Genomic DNA, 22,587 nt, shown 5'->3' on the forward strand with positions numbered 1-22,587 from the left:
GCAATTATGTTGCAGTTATGTTGAGATATTGCTGGCAAACATGGTTAAGGAAAATCCCAAAGCCTTTTATTCATATATAAAGAGCAAGAGGGTAACTAGAGAAAGGATTGGCCCACTTAAGGACAAAGAAGGAAAGTTATGAGAAAATGGGTGACATTCTTAACGAGTACTTTGCATCGGTATTCACCAAGGAGAGGGACATGACGGATGTTGAGGTTAGGGATAGATGTTTGCTTAGTCCAGGTCAAGTTGACATAAGGAAGGAGGAAGTGTTAGGTATCCTAAAAGACATTAAGGTGGACAAGTTCCCAGATCCGGATGGGATCTATCCCAGGTTACTGAAGGAAGCAAGAGAGGAAGTAGCCGGGGCCCTAACAGATATCTTTGCAGTGTCCTTAGACATGGGTGAGGTCCCAGAGGACTGGAGACTTGCTAATGTTGTCCCCTTGTTTAAAAAGGGCAGCAAGAATAATCCAGGTAATTATCGACCGGTGAGCCTGACGTCAGTGGTAGGGAAGCTACTGGAGAAGATACTGAGGGATAGGATCTATTCCCATTTGGAAGAAAATGGGCTTATCAGTGATAGACAACATGGTTTTGTACAGGGAAGGTCATGTCTTACCAACTTAATAGAATTCTTTGAGGACGTGACAAAGTTGATTGATGAGGGAAAGACTGTAGATGTAATATACATGGACTTCAGTGAGGCGTTGCAGTTGTATAGGACTTTGGTTCGGCCACATTTGGAGTACTGTGTGCTGTTCTGGTCGCCACATTACCAAAAGGATGTGGATACTTTGGAGAGGGTGCAGAGGAGGTTCACCAGGATGTTGCCTGGTATGGAGGGTGCTAGCTATGAAGAAAGGTTGAGTAGATTAGGATTATTTTCATTAGAAAGACGGAGATTGAGGTGGGACCTGATTGAGGACTACAAAATCATGAGGGGTATAGACAGGGTGGATAGCAAAAAGCTTTTTCCCCAGAGTGGGGGACTCAATTACTAGGGGTCATGAGTTCAAAGTGAGAGGAGGAAAGTTTAAGGGAGATATGCGTGGAAAGTTCTTTACGCAGAGGGTGGTGGGTGCCTGGAACGTGTTGCCAGCGGAGGTGGTAGACGCAGACACTTTAGCGTCTTTTAAGATATATTTGGACAGGTACGTGGATGGGCAGGGAGCAAATGGACACAGACCGTTAGAAAATAGATGACAGGTTAGACAGAGGATCTTGATCGGCGCAGGCTTGGAGGGCCGAAGGGCCTGTTCCTGTGCTGCAGGTTTCTTTGTTTGTTTGTTTGTTTGTTTCTTTGAGAGAAGATGTCTTGCTTCACATGTATAGAACTTTACTGAAAAATGCATCTAGCGTATTGTGTTTTGGCCCCCATGCCTGTGGGACGATACGTTTGCCGTAGGGGGAGTGCAGTGAAGGTTTACCGGATTGTTTCTGGATAGTAGGACTGTCCTGTTAGGAGACATTGAAGAGGTTGGGTGAAATTCACTGGATCTTAGAAGAATGAGAGATAATTTCATTGAAACTTTCAAGATTATTAAAGGGCTTTAAAGATTGGATGCAGAAAGGATGTTTTCTCCAGCTAGGGGTGTATAGAACCAGGACGCACTGTGAGAGGATTAGAAGCAAGACATTTAGAACTGAATGTCTTGGAATTCTCTACTTCTCAGGGCTGTGGAAGCTTAGTCATTGAACAGGTTCAAGACAGATCAATAAATTTTTAGATACTGATGACATTGAGCAATTTGGGAATAGCACAGGAAAATGGATTTGAGGGAGATGATCACCCCAATCAAGAATGAAGTCTGCTCTGGTACTTAATAATTGTATCTAGATACCTTAGTACCTAAGTTGGTGCTGTAGAAGTGGTGACTTGTAAACTTTTGTAATTCGGACTCGAATGAATGAGCAAGCTCAAGAGGCTGAATGGCCTACTCCTGCTTCCTTGTTTCCATGTGTTTTGCTTTCTCCAATTCTCTACTGGCTACTTTAGAGCCTTAATACGTTGTCCCACTGTGACCCCGTGCTCCTCCTCTTGGACCATCTGACAGTGCAATGACCCTTTTCCTCCCTCTGTCATTACTTTTGCTTTTCCTCCTTTGAGTGGTTATTGACTTAACCACATACTGAATCTTTCAAAGAAGAAAAATCTTTACAAGCATATAACCATGAGTGCTTTTAGATGCCACGCTGAATAAAGAAGCCTCTTCTTTGTTAAGAGAGCTGGAAACTTTTTAATTTACTCTTGGTAAGTAAATATTGGTCCAGTGCATTGAGAAGTTAGCAGGAGGTGAAACCTGCATTATACAGTTCATGGACATTACATAAGGAACCAATATTACGGGTAGATAGCAGACATTAACTCACCAATGTTATTGATTGCTTTGTTGGTATTCCCACGGCTGCTAATTTATTTATTAAACCCCTGAGGCTCTCTTGCATTAACTCATTTAACTTTTGCTGTACTTGTTGCACCCTGATATTGTTCGCTCACTGCTGCCTCAATTTAATTCACAACTAGCTATTGATCTAATGACTTTGTTTTAACTCGCTTGTGAATCAGCTGCGATATTAATTTATTTGCTGTATGCTGCTGTCTGAATTAGTTGATTCCTTCTCATTTATTAATTTACTGATGCATAGTTAGCTTTGCTGTAATAGCTGATGAATATCATTTTTGTTAACACTTAGGTTACATATTGTTTGTGTTTGTCAAGTTTACACATTGGGCAACACTTTCCTGGCTGGTCACAGCTTTTCTAAAAATTCAGCTCATCCAAGGATCTGATGCAATATCATAAATTGTTGCAAATTTAAGAAAGGTGTTAAAGTTTAATTATTTTATTGTTGACGTTAAAGAACAAAATGTAAATATTTTCCTTCACTGGCAAACATCGTTCTTGAGGGCATTCCAAGCTCACAAGGAGGAGAACTGGTAAGTTCCAACAGCTCATTTGAGCGCCAATTCAAATGTTTCCTCTTTAAGTCATGATTTTGAATTGCTCTTTTTTGTGTGACAGCATTTCACACTCGCATTCACAAGGGTAAGCAATTTATTTTCTCCTCAGCCCGTTGGAGTGTGAGGTGTTATCCTTGGCTCATTGCTGTCAATTGCACTTTTGAGTTGTGAGTTCAAGTCCCACTTCAGGGCTGTGCCGTATACAGTGTACTCATTCTGGCAGTGCTGTGCTGTTGGCCCTGCTGAAAATGCGGTCTTTACTGACATTTTAATTCTTCACACCAACTCCCAAACACAAAAACAAAAAGAAAATTTCAACTAAAGGGAGAGGCTGAATAGGCTGGAGACTACTTTCACTGGAGTGGCGGAAGCTGAGGGGTGTCCTTAAAGAGGTTTATACAATTAAGAGGGTGAATAGCCAAGGTCTTTTCCCTTGGGTGGTGAAGTCCGCAACTATGGGGTATAGGATTAAGGTGAGAGGGAAAATATTTAAAGGGGACCTAAGGGACAACTTTTTTTATGCAGAGGGTGGTGTGTGTATGGAATGAGCTGCCAAAGGAAGTGGTGGAGGCTGGTACAATTACAACATTTAAAAGGCATCTGGATGGGTGTATAAATAGGAAGGGTCTAAAGGGATATGGACCAAATGCTGGCAAATGGGACTAGATTAATTTAGAATATCTCTTTGCCATGGATGAGTAGGATCAAAAGATTTGTTTCCATGTTGTATAGCTGTATGACTCTATATGAATATCTCATGTACTTATGAACAGTGGCTTTCCATTGTCCTATGTTGTGTTTGGACTTGCATACAAGTTGATTTGCAAACAAACTCCAGAATGGAACCCAGAGACTGCCTGTACCTTTGCACCACCATCTGCCACCACTTATTTTGGCTGTAAATGAAGATCAGCCTTCAGTATGAATAGAGAATTGGGACTAATTGGATAGCTCTTTAAAAGAGCTGGCACAGGTAAAAATGACAAAATGACTGTCTTCTGTGCCGTTTTGCAGGACTCTTTAGGGCCTTTGTGAACAAACACCTCAAGAACTTAGAAGCAGGAGAAGTCCATTTGACCCATTGAACTTGATGCATCATTCAATAAGGCCATGGCTGATGTGGTTATAGTTTTAACGCCACTTTCCCATCTGTCCTGATACCTCCTAGGTTGATCAAAATCCAATCTAACTAAGCTCCAAATAAATTCAATGAACCATTCTTCACTAGGAAAGAGAATTCCACAAGCCAATCACCTTCTGTTTCCAATTTCCATCTTAAAAGGCAGACTGCTTCCTTTTAAACTATGTCCCATAGTTTTAGTCCCCACCCCAAAATGAAATATTGAGTTCCCACAGGATCTTGTATGTTTCTGTAAGATCATCAGTCATTCTTCCAAAGCCCAGTGGATATAGGCCCGACCTATTCTACTTTTCATCATGAGGTAGCTCCCTCAAGCCCAGAATGAGTAGAGTCAACATCCTCTAAGCTACTCCCAATGCAGTTATGTCTTTTTTTTATAAGGAAACAAAGGCAGCACACCAGATAATACCAGTGTGTTCCACTTGTGGTTTCACCAAAACCCTGTACAGCTACAGTAAAATCTCTCTGCTTTTATACTCCATTCCCCTTGCAATAAATGCCGGCATTCCATTTGCCTTCCTGGTAAGTTGCTGTGTCTGCAAATTAATTTTTGATGATTCAAGTGCTAAGACACCCAGGTCCCGCTGCATCACATTGTGCTACAATCTCTTTCTATTTAAATAAGTATACTGCTTTTCAATTGTTTCTACCATTGTGATAAATTGACATTTTTCCATGTTATTTCTGCAGCTGCCACATTTCTCCCATTTACTTAACCTGCCAATGCCCGTGTTGGTAGGCTCTTTACCTTCCCTTGATCATTTACTTTCCTACCTACCTCAGTATCATTGGCAAATTTGACTACCAACTTTTGGACCTCTGATTTCAGTCATTAATACAGATTGTCCCAAGCATTGATCCCTACGGCAGTCCTCAGCTACAGTTTGTCAAGATGAAGACGGCCCGCATATCCTACCCATTCCTTCCTGTCAGCAGGACCATTAAAATAGACCAAACTAGAGGAGACACACAAACTAATAAACAACAAGCTCACCAGAATCAAATTCACCAGAGAGGAGGAGAAAAACAAACAGTTCCCATTCCTGGATGTCATGGTTGAGCGCAGGACAAATGGGGAACTCCAAACGAAAGTACACAGAAAAGCCACGCACACTGACCAGGTACTGAACTTCAACAGTAACCATCCTAACACACATAAAGGAAACTGCGTGTGAACACTATTTAAATGGACAACAACACACTGCAGCAACACGGGACTAGGCCGAGAAGAAGAAGAATACCTCTTCCAGGTTTTCAAAGATAATGGATGTCCAAAATCCTGGGTCAGAAGATGCCTACACGAACAACATCAGGAAGATGCCACATGTCATGACACGCTCATCACGCTACCTTACGTTAGGAACATGTCGGAACTAACCACAAGACTCCTATGACCACTGGGTATCAGAGTAGCACACAAACCCACATCAACCCTACGACAACTGCTCACCTGAACCAAAGACCCGCTATCCAATTTGGACAGGACCAGTGTCATCTACAAGATTCCTCGCAGAAACTGTGACAAACACTGCATCGGACAAACAAGAATGAAATTAACAACAAGGATACACGAACACCATTTGGCTACAAAAAGACACGACCAATACTCACTCATCTCTATCCACGTGGATAAGGAGAATCACCAATTCGACTGGGACAAGCAAAGAAGATACAGGCACGTGAGTTTCTAGAAGCCTGGTACTCCATGAAGAAAGCCATCAACAGACACATAGAACTCGACCCCATGTACACTCCACTGCAAAGAAAAACTGGAAGTGTCCAGCTCAAATCCAGCTCACTTGACTCCAGAGTTTAAAAACCAGACAGGAAAACACAACAGCGCTTCATCAGAGGCTGCAAGGATGATGTTAACCAGCAGGGTAATGAAACATCTGTAGAACAACGATGAACCAGCTCGGCCAGCCAACCAACCACAGTTCATCTATTTTATGAATGTATCGGAGAGTGCATAGCGGCAATTCTAATGGTGTCATTTTACCATTTTTGCAGTCTCTAGCCTAATCTGCTAGTGTACTCTTAGGTTTGTATTCTCTCTCCCTTCCTGTACACTCTGGTTAGCATTACCCAAATTGCTTCCTTGCTGTATTATTTTGTTATATTTGTTTATTTTACCACATTTCCTCTCACATAATACCTCCACCCCGCTAAAGTCTAAACCTGTCTTAATCATCGTATTAAATGGGCTTAGCATGGTTTCGCTGGAACCTGTCCCAATGGCACAGCTTTCACTTTCTGTGGTACTGATGTCAGTGCTCAAGAACCAAAACTTCTGTCTCCTAAAATAACTTTCAGCCTCACATTAATCTCTATAGCCTTATTCATTCCACTTTAGTTTGCTCATGGTCTCAGTAATGATATAGAGATTTTTACCTTTTGAGATTCTGCTTTTTAATTTAGCCTCTAATCACTCATCCCTAAGCAGAAGCTCACTCTTAGACCTGTTTATGTGACTGTTTCCCTTGTGGACTAGAAGAACTGGATTGTGAATGTGGAATAAGAGTCATTAATGTTTGGGATTGTCTGGCTGTGACAGGAGTCGGGGATGGTTCAGCAGATTTATTAAGGTCTATAAACTGCACAATGTTTTGATTGATGGGGGAGTGAAGAATTATGAGGGACAGAGAGGAAACTACAATCGAAGGCAAAACCAGATCAGTGCTGATGTTGTTGAATAATGGAGCTGGCCTGAATGGCCACTTGCTGTTCATATTTCTAAACAAGGAATAAGCTAACCTTTCAGAAGAAGGGGAAGATTCCCAAACAGTGGTCTGAGGAAGCTGTTTAAACGAACAAGCAGATTACTATGTAATAAAATCATTTCAGCAGGACTGTGGGTGGACAAAATGAATGTGCAAATTATATCCAAGGAAAAAAGTGATAAAATAGACAAAATCAGAGTAAAGCCAAGAAAAAAACCTGCAGATGTAGGCTTGTAATGTGATTAGTGTGATTTTTGACAAATGTGTTTTGGGTTCATATGCCACTTGAACAGAATGACATGCTAGTGTAGTACTGAGCCTTTCAGATGAAGTGTCATTTTGAAGTGATTTGGTCTGATGTCTCATGTGGACTCGGAGATTCTGTACCATTATTTGGCAGAACAGTGGAGTTAATCCTGAAGTCCTGACTCAATTAGTTATCGCTCAGTCAGATTTACCAAAATAGATTCATCTGTTCATTATTTCATTGCTGTTTGTGGGATCCTGCTGTGTGGGCATGGGCTGCAACATTTACCTATATTCCAATGTAATTATGCCTCAAAAATGTCCGATTGGCTGAGTACCACCTTGGGATGCGAATTATTACTTTTTGATGTGTCTATGTTTTTGTCACTATCAGGGCTCTACCAATTATGTATGCAGTAGCTCTGGACCTGCGGATCTTTGCAAATAATGTGAGTACAATATTGCATTGGTTGTGGGAATCTAATGAATTCATATTCCTTTGGAAAATTATGTTACAGCTTTGAATTCTGCGTCCTTCACATGATACAGAGATTTGATTGGTTCTAGGGAATGCACTTGCTTCATGTTGTTAAAATGTTATTATGGTCTTAAGAAGATAGCCCTGAATTTGATCATTTGCTTCTACCTCATCTGAGTTCCTTGCAATGAACATTTTATTATTTACTTGTTGATGGAAGTCTCCAATTTCTTGTAGGCATGTATTGAGTTAAGCAGTTGACCCAGTAACACTGAAGGAGTGGTGATATAGCTCCAAGTCAGAATGGTGGATGCCATTTTGGGAGGTTGAGAGGAAATTTGACAGTGTTTAAAATTATGAGGGGTCTATAGAATAGGTCTATAGAATAGTTCCCTATGGTGGAAGGGTCGAGACCAGAAGGCACAGATTTGTGATAACTGACCAGAAGTAGACACATGATATGAAGAAAACCCTTCCATTTAGTGATCTGAATGCACTGCCTGAAAGTGTAATCCTAACCTGTGCCCGAACCTTAGCTCTATTGCTTGAGAGTCTGGTAGAGGCTGGCTCAGTTGAGGCATTACCTAAAAAGGAAAAATTTTGTGAGGCTATGGCGAAAAGAGTATTAAAGTCTTCGACATTCAGCCAGAATACAGTCAACCTCTATTGTGTAAAACCAGGTCATATGCAACACCTAAAATTATCCAATGGAAAAAATCACGCTGCATGTGAGGCCACAGATTTAGTGCAGTGACAATCAGAAATATATCATTGGAAGCTTTTAAAATTTTATCTTTATCTGTTTTTCCCTCGGGCAAACATCTCTTGTGACCAGGCTGACCAACAACTAGGAAAGAAAGGAAAGGGCAAAGTGGGTGATATGCTGGAGAAAGCTGCAGAACTGCTGATGAGTTGTTTCCGAGTCTGTGCCAGTGACAAGTAGGTATTATAATAGCTTATTCTGATTGATTGATTGATTATATTGATACCAAGTACTGTGCAGGGTGTGTGTGGAAAGGATGTTTTCCGTTGTGGGAGAATCTATAACTGGTGGTTACTGTTTAAAAATAAGGGGTTGCCCATTTAAAACCGAGATCAGTCAAAACATTTTCTCACGTCTGGTCGTGAATTTTTGGAATTCTCTTCATCAAATGATAGTGGAATCTGAGACTTTTAAGTATTTTTAAGGCAGAGGTGGGTGTACTGTTGGTGCACAAGGGGGTGAAATGTTACCAGGAGGAGGTGAGAATGTGGAGTTGAGGTCACAATCACACTAGCCATGATCCTATTAAATAACATAACTGGATCAAGAGCTTCTCCTAACTCATACATTCATAGACATGGTATAACTTTGGTCATCGAACACTTCTTGTGAGTCCTTTGCATTTAAAAATGAACCAGTAAAAGCTAAAAAAAATTACCAATGATTTGAAGCTATTTTGCTGAATTTTATTGTTGCTTCTGAAAATAGCCGAGCTGGAATCGATGACTCAAAGAAGTGGGGAATGCTGTTTCTCATCAATCAGCTGTTCAAGATATATTTTAAGGTAAGAAAAAAGTATCTACAGCTATGTAGATGTATAATCTGGACTCACTCAATTGCCCCGATATGAATGTGGATCCGCAAAAGCATTGTGTATAGCTGAACAACCTAGCAAGGTGGAAGTCCTGCGCCACTTCACAATTTCCTGTTGACATTGATATTTTGATTGGTGACTTAGTGAGAAATCAGTAGCCAAGGGCCTGCAGTGAGTGATCAGCCGTTGGAGCTTTAAAATCTTTCTTGATGGACCAGGGGCCCTATTCTTCTCCTGTTAGCCTACAAGGAGCACTGGAAAAGGTTCACAGCACATGAAGCCTCCAACTCTTCCTTCCTGTTAACTGCTAAGTTTTCAGATCCATGGGAAACCATGTGTAACAGCAGTGAGTTTTAAATCAGGATGTTAATTGACCTTCAAGAGCCTCATTTCAGTATGTTTGTCATGGATTAACTGGGAATTGTGCACTGATAATCATGCCCCACTTCTCTACAAATCATCATAAAATGTACAAACATGTAAGAATGCCACTAAAACAACAAATTTGCCAGTGATGAGACATTTTTGAATGTACCGTGATGGTTGTTGTTTGATTCGATAATTTGAGCAGGCATTTAGGTCTTCCCAGAATGTATTCTTTCTTTTAAGTTTCCTGGCGTTTTCTGACATTTTCTAAGGAATGGTCACTTGACCTGAAGCATTAACTGTGATTTTTTTTTCACAGATGCTGCCAGACCTGCTGAGCTTTTCCAACAACTTTGTTGTTGTTCCTTGTTGTTGTGACCAATTTGCCTGACTAACTGCTATTTAGGACAAAAGCAATTCACATCAGCTATCTTCAGTAGCTGTAAAAATAATTCTATTACTTAAGTTTACTAAGAATAGTGAAGAGAAAGGGTTTCTAATTTACGCGACTAAAACTATACCCCTTCAAAACCCCAAATGTGTACACATGATCATGATTAAGACAGACAAAAGGCAAATGGTTTATTGCAGATACTATACGTGGAAAAACAATATTGACAGAAAACAAAATTCTGAAGGTCAAAAGTCCAGACCATAAGATGGAAAGTCCTTTTTCTCTCGGGCCCTGTGACTTTTGCAATGATGAGACATTATTGAATGTACGGTGAAGGTTGTCCTTTGATTCTATAATTTGAGGAGGCATTTAGGTCTTCCCAGAATGTATTCTTTCTTTTAAGTTTTCTGATTTTTCCTGGCATGAAGAGACAGGGAGAGAGGGTAATGCCTGCAGTCTGGATATTTTCACTCCCTCCTGCTCTTGGCACTTACTGTTTTTAAACACTTCACAACTCAACTAATCAAGGAACTGTTGCCAAGCATAATAAATAAAACTCAAACGAGTTTTGGTGCCATTCAGTCTCGACTTGCACCTCTTTTTGCTTCCAAATAGGTACACAGTTCAATAGTGTGCAACATTTTGTTGTTTTCAAGCTACTAAATGATTCTTTCTTTAAATCAAATCAGACCAATTGTGTTTCAGTTTATAGTCCAAAAAAATGTGAAAAATATGTGACCTCTTACACTTTAGTTACACGCTATAAGAGGAGATGATGGCCTAGAGGTTCAGTTTAACGTTCTAGAGATGTGTTTGAAGGCCACCGTGGTAGATGATGACATTTCACTTCAAAGCTAGAATTAAAAACTGGTCTAATGACTATCGTATCACCACTGTTGATTGTCATAAAAGTCCATCTAGTTCATTAATGTCCTTTAGGGAAGGAACTCTGCCATCCCTACTCAATCTGGCCTACTTATGACTCCAGATCCACAGCAATGTGGTTGACTCTTGGGATAGGCAATAACTGTTGATTTAGCCAATGATGCACACATCCCATGAACAAATGTATTTTTTAAAAGATCCATCTCTTCAATGAGATGCTCTTAACACTGTAATATCTGCCACTGCAAAATATATTACTGTGTGACAAATTCACTATGCATTGTACATCGCATATGCATTGTTAATCCTCTCCCATCCTCTGAGTGTTTGGGTTTGAGTGTACCCTCAAGGCCAGTACCTCAGTAGGATCTAAATTATTTTCAGAGAACACGCAGTAGTTCCACATATTGTTATCTGTTTTGTTTATCCCATGGTACTGGATAGTGACACATTTAGCTGGCTTGCCTCCTAGCTGCAGAGGGATCCGAGTGTCTGATTTACAAGAGGTTGGACTGGAGGTATATAAAGTAATTAGAACCATAGAATGCCTACAATGTGGAAGCAGGTCATTTGGCCCATCAAGTCCACACTGACTGTCTGAAGAGCATCCCACCCAGAGACAAGCCCCAACCCTATCCCTGTAACACTATTATTTCCATGGCTAACACACACATCCCTGGGCACTGTGGTATATTTAGTATGGCCAGTCTACCTAACCTGCATATTTTTGGTCTGTGGGAGGAAATTTATGCAGAAATGGGGAGAACATGCAAACTCTTTTCAGACAGTTGCCCGAGGGTGGAATCAAACCCAGGTCCTTGACAGTATGAGCAGCAGTGCTAACCACTGAGCCATTGTGCTGCTGTAGAAATTAGGAAAGCTAGTAGAAAGTTATCATTTGTTGCCAGGGGAATTGAGTGCATAAATAGAGATGTTATACTTCCGCTGTACGAGGATGAGTGTACATCTGGAGTACTGCTCCCCATATTTTCGCAAGGAGGTAAATGTTTTGGAAGCAGTTCAGGCAATGTTTACGAGACTTATAACTGGTATGGACAGGTTGTCTTATGAGAAATGCTTAAATAGGTTAGGTTTGTATCTGCTGGAGTTTAGAGTAACGGGTGACTTGATTGCAAATTTATGGCATCATTAAGGGTCTTGAGAGGATAGAGGTTAGAAAGAAAGTTTCCTCTTGGGGAGAAGGTACAAGCCTCTGTTTAAAACTAAGGGGTTGCACATTTAAAGCGAAGATGAGTATGCTTTATCTTGCAGAGGGTCGTGAATCTTTTGAAGTCTGCTCCTCGAAGCAGAGTATTTGAATTATTTTTTAAGGAAGCAGTTGATAAGCGACAGGATAAGAGTTTATCGGGGTTAAGTGGGAAAGTTGAGTAATCAGATTGGCCATACTGTTATTGAATGGCATAGCATGATCGAAGAGCTGAGTGGTTTACTCCTACTCCTCCTTCGTATGTTCACTCCGTTAAGTACTGTGCTGATGCATCTCATGGGTTAATCCACAAAAGTCCATTCAACACCCCTTTTCTCTTCTCATTACTTGTGCACATTGAGATTGAACTGCATCTGTCACCTTCTGTCCTATTTATCCAACGGATCAGTAATGCAGTTAAAGTAGTAACAGCTGCAAATGCACTGTCTTCCTGTGACGTTTTGTGCCGTTCATTTTGTAACCCAAACTTCATGGGGATGAGACTGATGCCATTACTCTCAAGTACCTGATCGGTGTTCATAGGAATGGTACTGGATTATTTAAAGTCCACTAGAAATTGATATTAAATAATATTTGATGTGCTTTCCATTTTACAACAGATCAATAAACTCCACCTATGTAAACCTTTAATCAGAGCGATTGACAGCTCCAGTTTAAAGGATGAATACAGCATGGCACAAAGGGTGACATACAAATACTATGTTGGGAGGAAGGCCATGTTTGACAGTGATTTTAAGCAAGGTGAGGCATTCATTACCAGGTATTGTGTACGCCTGTTATTGTACAGTATCTGTTTTGTACTGGTACAGGACTGTCTAAGCTCTGTTCTAAACAAATTATATATGCTGTATACCAACTATCTAAGCATCTATGTAATGTACATGGAAAGGGAGAAAGTATAAAATACACAGGATGCAGAAACTTTATATTTTCTTTAGTGGCCAAATAGTATAGATGGACCAGAAAAACCAATTTTAAAAGGTAACATTTTTGTTTTTTTTTTGCAGCTGAAGAATATTTATCATTTGCATTTCAGCATTGCCACAGGTCCAGCCAGAAAAACAAACGCATGATTTTGATTTACCTGTTACCTGTGAAGATGCTTCTTGTAAGTAAGCCATGAGGTAGAATAATGTTACAGTAGTATCAGTAAGCATTTACATCTTGGAAGCCAACTCTTGGAAAAAGCATTGATGCTGAATGTTGAGGTGAATGCATGTTTTAACATTGAGTCACACTTCAGAGGCTTCAGCGTATGATCTGGACTGGCACTGATACACTCAAGGATGCATTGAAAGGGATGAGGAAAAGTTGGACAGTCTGGCCTTGCTTTCATTGGCGTGTGACTTGATGGGGATTTATAAGATTCTAAATGATTTTAGCAAGGTGAATGGGGAAGAATTGCCTCTTGTGGGTGAGTTCAGGACTAGGGGCACTGTTTTACAATTAGGGGTTGCCCTATTATAACAGAGATGGGGAAAGTTTTTTTTCAAGTGTTGTGCGAGCTTGGAACTCGCCAACTCAACGCAGTGGAAGCAAGGTCACCACATGTTCTGAAGGTGGGGATACATAGATTTGCGTTAGGTAAGGGAATCCAAGGTTTATCAGGGATAGCTTGGAATTTGGAATACAAAACATTCTCAGATCATCCATGATCTCATTGAATGGTAGAGCTGATGCTGAATGGCCTTCTGCTGCTGCTAATTTATATGTTTGTATAAAGTGTTAAGCCAAGTCCCTGCCTGTCCCCGAAATGCAAATTAAAAGACCTCAAAGCTCTATTTGAAGGAAGACATTGATATAGGTCTGGCACGCTGGCTGATATTTATTTGCAAATATTTAGTAACTCAGATATCTTATCACACTGCTATTTGTGGTACTTTGCAATGTCCAATTGACTTCTGTGAATCCTGAGGTAACAACATACCAATGTACTGAATCAATCCTTCTTTCCTTCCCTTTTTCCAGCTTCTTTTAACAATCCGTTTACTTTATAGGGCCACATGCCAACAATCCAGTTGTTACGAAAATATGACCTTTTGCAGTTTTCTGATGTTACCAAGGCTGTTAGGTATGAATTTTATGGAGACAAAGGATTTTTTATTTGTTTTACACGCTATTTTAAATGATATAAGTAAAATATAACACCACCTGTTGCTGGAGGATGATACCTTGAGTTGTGCAGTAATTCACTGGCAACTGTTTGCCAGTGTTCTGATTTATATTCAGAATCTGCAGCCCTGAAGGTTGACTGTCTCAGCACTGTTGAGAATTTGAATTACCCAGCCTAGGTAGGATATGAATGTTATGAAAATCAAGCTTATTCTTACAACAGACGTAACCTAATGATATAAAGAAGCATCAAAGATAATGTGAGAGAGGGTAGTTTTAATCCTGTCCCAAATGGGAATGGCGTTATTGCCAAACAGCACTTCGGCACAAAGGCAAACAAATTATGTTGCACTCGTATGGAGCTCTAGTCAGATTGCATTTAGAGTACTGCATTCAGTTCTGAGCACTGTGTCCCAGGGAAGTTATGTTGGCCTTGGATAATGTACAGTTCAGATTGACCAGAATGGTACCTGGTCTGAAAGAGGCCAAATTACATGGGTTCTACTTCCGTTCCTTTGAATAAAGCTGATTTAAAAAGTGATGCGATTGAGCTTGTTGTGAGGCAGTTTGGAGCGCTGCACCAAATCCTATCCCAGTTCCACTCTTCCATTGGTCGTAACAAAGCTTTAATTTAACCAGGGTGGTAGTTTGGGCACTTCATGTAATTCTGCGTTTCTATTGGGTTTAGTATTAGAGCAAGTCAGCCAGATTTCATTAGTCAAGGAATAAACCTTTATTACAAATACAACTGAACCAACACAGTTATAAAGATATTGACAGTTTGGACTATGCAAATATATATGTAATTAACCTCCTTTAAAAAAAACATATGCATGAGCCTGAGGAAAAACAAAGATAAAGGACAACTCTGCAGTGTATTAACTTAAAGATACTTTGGCCAAGTGACATTTACTAGTTAAGTCATAGATTATCTTGTATGGCGAGCTGTATAGGAAGTTATCCGTAACTTTGTGGCACAGGGATGTCACACCAGGACAGTTGTAACTGGCTAAATTCCCTTTGACTAGATACGGTGAGTTAGGTACTGAAGTCCACTTCAGAAACCCTCTGTGAATGGTGAAGGTGGCCACTAGTGCATTTTCAGTTCCTGCACTTTGCAGAGTGGGTTTGCAAAGAAAGAGGGAGCGAACAAAGGCCGGTTGCTCTTTAAACAAGTTTGCTCACAATCCTCTCCAACTGGCCTCAAGATTAACCCTCTTCCACTTCCAAGCCGTGCCATGTCATCTCTCTCTGAAGGGCTTGTAGACTAGATATTTCTGTCTGGACCTCTGAACCTTGCAGATACAGCATTGTTGCTGTTGTCCCCAGTGCATTTGCCTTTCATTCATTAAGAATTCAAGATAAATGTATATATACTACTGGGTCCAATCAATGTTACACTCCGTCTTCATTATCCATGGATTTGCTAGGTGTGGATCCGCATACCTCTGAGATTGGTCCTTTGGTCCTAGATCCAATCTTTCTTTCCCCCCATCCAGTCTGATCGCATGGTCCTTCGCAATAGATAGGAGATTAACATTGTAATGGTAATGCGTGTGGTGTTATTAGTGGGATGACTGTGCTCTTACCCCACAGAGAATGAGGATTTGTCGTATTAAAAATTAATATTTGGATCACACATTTTCGTAACAAATAGTTAGAGTATTCTAGGTTATGGGGAAAAAATGATTTCCTCTGGGGAGCCCAGATCAAGGGTAGTAGTAGTGGCGGTGGTAGAGGAAGGAGTATGAGAGATGTTTGGGGTGGGGGTGGCATGCAGTCTTAAATTAGAACTAGACCATTGAGAGTGATGTCAGGAAGTGCTTCATTAAGCAAAGGGGAGTGTAAGTTGGAACTTTCTCCCTCAAATGTTGGTCAAATCAAATGCTCCCTGTACAGCAATGTGGTTGACAGTTACTAGGCAGTAGGTTTTAGACCATCTTTCCAATATTTAATCAGGGTAAATTTATTCTTATTTAATACTGCCTGTCAGATGAGTAATCTTGGAAATCAGAGGCATAAAGGGCTCGAGAGATATTGGTGTAGCTTGACATCATTTGCCTACAGTGGAATCTTGATATCATGATGGGTGGTATGTAGATGAAAAACAGTGGGTGTAGGAGCAAGGTCTCCAGAGAGAATGATGCAGCATTGGGGCGAGAAGCTATTTCAGAAGACTGTCTGGCTGCAAACAAAATCAATTGAGAAAAATTCCACCCAGCTGGCAAGGGAGGAGAGGCATTAGAAAAACATACAATCAGTCATGACAAAGGCTCATCTAAGACTGATAAAGAAAGCTAATTTGCATTGGTCAGTTAAACCATGATGCCATTTGTGACTTCGAGAGCCGTTTTCTCCTTCCCTTTTCTTTACAGTTAGAATTGTTTGCAAACCCCAATGTTGTATGAACAAGCTGTTTGTTCCCTCTCTGTCAATGACGTGCCATCCACAGCTTTGACATTCCTGTTTACTCTTTCCATCTCATCCTCGCTGTAAAGTTCTTTGGCTGATTTTAATGTCAGTGATGCTATAAAATTAGCAAATTATCAACTGCAAGTCTGAGTTATCATTGCAAACACCCAGTCACCAGCAATCAATTCAAAGCAGTAGTGGATCAGGTTGCCATCATGGGTCAATATATGGCTCACGTAAAGGTTATTGAGCTCAGTTCTAGAGTATAATTTCCTTGTCTTTTCTTTTTAATTAGTGAAGGGAACCTTCTGCTACTGAATGATGCTTTAGCAAAACATGAAGCCTTCTTCATTCGCTGTGGAATCTTTCTCATACTTGAGAAACTGAAAATCATCACGTACAGAAATCTTTTTAAGAAAGTGTATGTATCGTCATTGTGCAGCACTAACACTTCATTTGTTGTCTGTGTGTGTTACACTGTTCTACAAGACAAGTGCTCTTAACCAGTAGTTTTACATTTAAGTATACTCTGTTGCTGTAGGTATTTGCTGCTCAGGACACATCAGCTACCACTTGATGCTTTTCTGGTTGCTCTTAATTTCATGCAAGTCGAGGATGTTGACATCGATGAAGTCCAATGTATTTTGGCAAACCTAATCTATATGGTATGTTTTAAATCATCTTTATAAGTTACAAAATGTCCAGACTATTAGTGTCAGATTTGATAAAATGTGCAAGAAGGCTAGGACTAATTGGAAACCTCAATAGAGGTGTGATGGGCCAAATGGTCTCCTGAGTGCTATTGCTGAAAGATTCTGTGATTCATAGATTCTTCACTGTAGTATATTTCTTCCAAACAATTTCAATATAAATTTGGCTAGCAGTTATTAAAAGGAAAAGAAGGTCAGTCTCACACCCATCAGCTTCATGGTTTTGGGATCTAATATTCGGTGACACCAGTTAACCCACTGATCTGATAATGGCCACAGATCCTCTTCTCTAAAGGGTATTATATTTCCCTCCACATCACATACCATCCTGCCTTGGAATTATAGTTTGAGTTCAACTGAAAGGCCACACCTCTGATAGTGTAGTCCTGAGCGGGGGTGTTCACTGCTTGGGTTTGTTCTAGTAATAACACTGATCTACAGACTCACAAGTGAGAATGCCAGCCTTTTAGGCAAGGCTGACACTAATTCTTAATGGCCACAGATAAATATTAGGGTAGATGGCATTGTGACTATATCATTGGCTAACACTTTGGGAACGAACGCCAGTTCTAATCTGACCATTGTAGTTGATAGAATTCAAGTTCTAATAAAACTTGGGTTTGAAGGCTCATCTAAGGAATGGTGATCATGAAACAATGATCGATTGTTGTAAAAACCCATCTCGTTCACTAATGTCGTTTTGATTCAACTGCCTGACTATGTAAGTGACTGTGGGACCATTTGGAAATTTGACCAAAATTTATTGCTCACCAGTGTCACAAAACCAGATTCTTTGGCTGCAGACATTGCTATTTGTGGGATATTGCCGAACACAAATTTTCTGCAGCATTTGTTTATGTTACAGTGTAGCATGTTACATCTCTATGTCAGCTTCAGGAAATATTTCGTTGTTGAATCATCTTGAAATTGCAGAAGTTGCAATCTAAATGCATGACTTTCTGTTAAATGTAGCGTATGTATGTGTGGTCACAGTTCTTTCTTTGTTTTGCAGGGACACATCAAGGGTTATATCTCTCATCAGCATCAGAAGCTTGTTGTCAGTAAACAGAACCCTTTCCCACCACTATCCTCTGTGTCTTAACAAATTAAGGTTGGAAATTCATATATTGCTCCCCCACATTTATCCTGGGACACACATCCGGTGTTGGTTGATGGCTTCATAGCTAAGGATGATGTGACTTGCGTCCCAGTGAGTATTTACTGTGATCAGTTTGAAGCATTTCCTCTGTCATTGTCCCAGTATCATTCTGTATTTCCCATTAAAGATTTAAATGTAATGCAAGGGATATTTTGTTAACTTAAACTTGTTAAATGACAATGATGTTGTAATTAATACAAGCTATTCTTTTTATTGAAGTACACTGTTTGCATATCTTTGCTGGAGAAACCCAAGAATTTAGATTGTGTTGGCACAATATTAATCATTTGTACCACAACTGTACTAATATACTTCAAAATGGAATGCATGCAAAACCCACGATTGAAATGCTAAGTCACTTTTCCCGCAAACATTCCACCTCCTGTCTGTGCTAGGAGCAACATTCAAGATGCTTGAGAAGATCCAGGACAAAGCAATCTGCTCGAGCAGCCCCCAGTCCAATACCTTAAGCAATCACTCCTCTACCACTAGCACACAGTGGCAAAAATCTCTATTAGCTACAAGATGGATTCCCCCAAATTGCCAAGCATTCTACAACAGCAGTAGCACCGTGACCTCTATAACCTTGAAGAATAAAAGCGGCAAATACAGGAGAAAACCACTGCTTGCAAGTTCCCCTCCACATCACATAACATGCTGACTTGGAACTACATCACTGTTCCTTCTACATTACTGGATCAGAAATCCCTAACACAACATGGAGCGCAGTAGTTAAGGCCTGACTGCCAGTTGCTTATAAGCAACAAGTATCAAGAGTTCTGCCAATTGCCTGTGAATGAATTAAAAAAATGTTTCTGATGCAACCTCATCAGCCTGAAATTGTAACTTTGTTCCCCTCTCCACAGAGAAGGGCCAGTCAAAATGGGGTGACAACCTCATTGTTCAAAAGGTTGGATGCACTTAAAGGGGTTATTGGACATCAGGATACAGTAACAGGAGGATAAGGAGGGAAAAATAAAGTTTGCATATTTTGAAGCTGGAGTCAGAGTGTTGCTATCTGAGGAAAGTGAGGGTGCTGTGGATGAAGGTGTTGGGAAGAAACTATCACCCTCAGCAGCATGGGCATTTGGAAGTCAATTATTACAATGCAGTAGCAACAGTAGTAGAAATCAGTGAGGATCATTATGTCAACCTTAAATTCATGACAGTATACTCCAGTGTTTCCTCTAAGTTCGGGTCCATTCACTGCAATCAGCATGGGAATACCAATATCCAGCACCTTCCAATGTTTATATACAGTCTTTGAACTCTCCAAAGCTTTCCCATGAGAGATGCACAAACTAACCCTTACATATAACTTGGGATCTACCTCACTTATTTGTTCGCATTTTTTTCTGCAATTTAGGAAAGACAAAACACAGTGCTGAAAAGTGTAGTCACCTTTACCTCTGCCAACACTGCTGCAAGTTCCACTGAGCAACCTAAAGTCGGAATCGAAGTGGCTACAGATAAGGCTGAGTTAGGGTTCAAAGCTAGTGAGACATGTACCTCTACTTGTTACAGAGACAGCAACATTTCAGTGTACCAATGAAATCTGTTTGCCAATCAGATTCTCGATTAAACAGAGATTCCAGCATCCTTCAGATTCAGTGGCATTAGTTGTCATTTTTAATCACTGATGAGCAACTCCATTCCCAGCACCATGTGGTTTGTTGATGTTCATAAGACTTATCTTTCCCCTCATCCACCCACCCTAGAACGGCTACTGACTCTTTGCTGAAGTCTGGAACAAGAGTGTGACACTGGAACGACTTCTTCTGCAATATGTTAAGGAGTCATCCTGTTCTCTGTTGATCCCAGGACTGAGCAAAGAGAGTCATCTCCATCCTAAGAGGCTCGTAGAAAATTTGAACCACTGTGTACATCTCAGAGCCCAGGTGAAACATAAGATAGAATGGATAAAAAGTCAGGCTGTCACGAAACGTGCTCATGGTGAAGAAACTAATGAGACCATTTGTAAGTAATATAAAATTGCTGGATTTTTTGATACAATTTCAATTGTTAGATGTCTGTCAGTAGGATAGTGGGGAATGGTGCCATTAATATAATTTGATAGTCACCCTCAAAGACCAATGTTTTTACATGGATCAGGACAAGGAACTGCCTCCCTGGGTTTTGATTGAGGAGACATTCACTCATTTTGTATCTGTGAATGAGCCATCTCAGCTGTCTGATAGCCCTGCTCCTCTTGGCAGTGACTGGTCAGTCTCGCTGGCGTTCTCTGTCTTTTGCTCCTATGTGTATTACCACAGGACATCAACGAGCATAGGCTTAAATATTCAAATCAACATTGTATTTTTCTTTGTTAATCTGTACCAGTGCTTCTTCTGAAGGTCCATAAACGAAAGTTAGGAAAGGAGAAAATGTATTTGCAGAAGTTCTGTTAGAAATCTGTCATCTTGTATACAATTGTTCAAAAACAACTATGAACGCAATGTTGTGACTGGGAGATACAAATATTTCACTAATTATCACTATTGATTATCAGCACTGCTGTGTTTGCTGCCACAAACAACATAATTGTAATAGTTTCAGTCCTGATTAGTATCGTCATTAACATTCAATAGTCACCAACTTTACAACCAACGTCATTGCTATCCCCTGTATCTGAGTGCTTCAATGCTATCAGTTTGGTACAGCAGTTTTCAATCCCATCAGCAGCTTTGCTTAGTTTCTGGCATGGCTAAGACCAGATGCTGTCTACAAGGGTAAGCATCCATTTTTTTATCCTTGCAAATGGCCATATGGAGTTTGAATATGGGAACAGAAGTAGGACTTGAGTCAGTAATCAATTTTTAATCATTTCTATGCTTTATGAATGCCACCTCAATTCTCCACTACTGTGTCTCTGTCTATAGGAACATTAGTAATAAAAGTACTTCCTGAAGTTGCTTTAACTTAACGTTGGCCACACAGCTAGAGTCCCAAGGATGATTGGGCCATTATCTTTTTAATCCAGTTGATGTATCTTGATACCTTTGTATAAACAGGTATCACATTGCAGTCATATTCTCCTCCCCCTAAACTCATGCCTGTCATATACCAGACATCCCTATACTTAGTGACAAAGGGACTTCCTCTGGTTAAGTAACACAGTGGGTCTGCCAGTTCTTCGAGACCTGCACAAAACATGCGATGTACAATGGGAAATGGCTGCAGCCCCTCACATTTGGAATGTTTGATATAAGGAACATATGGAATGCTGAGAAGAACTGGCTGGTCAACATGGCCTTGCTTCAGTTTCCATCCACTGATGGCCCCATATTCAGAGTTCATTAAAAAGAATTCAGCAAAGTCTGTTTCAGGAAGACAGATGGGGATGGTGTAGTTGTTAAACTCAATCGGTGTCTCTAACTTCAAGAGTGCAATGTCATTCTCAAAAGTAGCCGGGGAGTACCTTGAATGAATGTGTATTTGACTGACATTGTGGATTTGCTCCGTGCCCTCATTCACTTCCAGGTTGTGCTCTCCTGCGATAAAAAAAATACAAAGTAGATTTTCATCATGGAGAAATGCATGTTATAATTTTGTTCATAAAATTTTACTTTTCCAAGATGTGGTTTAAAAAAGGTAGTTCCGTTTACATGGAGCATTTCATAACTGCAAGGTTTCCCAAAGTATTTTACAGCCAGAGTTACAATTGACCACATCTCAAAAGTGAGGAAACATTTGCCAATTTGTACATAACGAATTCCCACAGATCAGAGAATGATACCTGACTAGATAAACTGTTTTAGGTGGTGGTGTTTGAGAGAGTAATATTGGACAGGACACTTAGAGTGCCCTCTCCTGGACAGCAAGACAAAACCAGAGTTAAGGAGCAGAAAATAGCTATCATTTTAAAATCAGCAACAGAATGTTTAGATGTGTACCTGTATCGAGAAATATTACGGCAGAGAATTCATAGATTCAATATAGAATATACAGTATGCTGTGTTGCTGTAGCCTTACCGCACCATAGGACTGCTCTCATTAGAAGAGAGATGATTGGTGGTGATTTTCCCCTCGGGTAAGGGGATAAGTTGAGAAGGTGAGTCCTCCATGGTAGCCTCAGCCAGTGATGGAAATTGAACCCAAGCTGTCAGCATCACACTGCTTTGCAAGCCAACAGTCCACCTAACTGAGCTAAACTAATTCCAGTTTACAGTGTACAAACAGGCTAATTGGTCCATT

At 40.3% G+C, this 22,587-nt stretch overlaps 2 protein-coding genes across 9 annotated transcripts in view; one reads left to right on the top strand and one right to left on the bottom strand.

Moving 5' to 3' along the window:
• The window catches only part of pcid2 (PCI domain containing 2), a 92,542-nt gene extending 72,616 nt beyond the window's left edge, over positions 1–19,926 (top strand). For 2 of the 4 annotated variants that reach the window (XM_059650478.1, XM_059650477.1), the window contains 10 exons: positions 2,900–2,941; positions 7,467–7,521; positions 8,386–8,489; positions 9,022–9,097; positions 12,600–12,741; positions 13,008–13,108; positions 13,998–14,071; positions 16,820–16,945; positions 17,066–17,189; positions 18,247–19,222. In XM_059650478.1, the coding sequence (XP_059506461.1) occupies positions 2,900–2,941; positions 7,467–7,521; positions 8,386–8,489; positions 9,022–9,097; positions 12,600–12,741; positions 13,008–13,108; positions 13,998–14,071; positions 16,820–16,945; positions 17,066–17,189; positions 18,247–18,336 (934 nt within the window). In that variant the 3' untranslated portion in view covers positions 18,337–19,222. Of the gene's footprint in view, positions 1–2,899; positions 2,942–7,466; positions 7,522–8,385; positions 8,490–9,021; positions 9,098–12,599; positions 12,742–13,007; positions 13,109–13,997; positions 14,072–16,819; positions 16,946–17,065; positions 17,190–18,246; positions 19,223–19,759 lie in introns of those variants that run through there. The other 2 variants (XR_009446580.1, XR_009446579.1) reach the window with 2 other exon arrangements.
• The window catches only part of LOC125456846 (coagulation factor X-like), a 35,311-nt gene continuing 22,879 nt past the window's right edge, over positions 10,156–22,587 (bottom strand). For 2 of the 5 annotated variants that reach the window (XM_048540298.2, XM_048540297.2), the window contains exon 9: positions 14,893–21,884. In XM_048540298.2, coding sequence (XP_048396255.1) covers positions 21,331–21,884 — 554 coding nt within the window. In that variant the 3' untranslated portion in view covers positions 14,893–21,330. Of the gene's footprint in view, positions 10,305–14,892; positions 21,885–22,587 lie in introns of those variants that run through there. The other 3 variants (XM_059650476.1, XM_059650475.1, XR_009446578.1) reach the window with 3 other exon arrangements.

The sequence above is a fragment of the Stegostoma tigrinum genome, chromosome 12, assembly GCF_030684315.1.
Source record: "Stegostoma tigrinum isolate sSteTig4 chromosome 12, sSteTig4.hap1, whole genome shotgun sequence".
Lineage (NCBI taxonomy): Eukaryota > Metazoa > Chordata > Chondrichthyes > Orectolobiformes > Stegostomatidae > Stegostoma > Stegostoma tigrinum.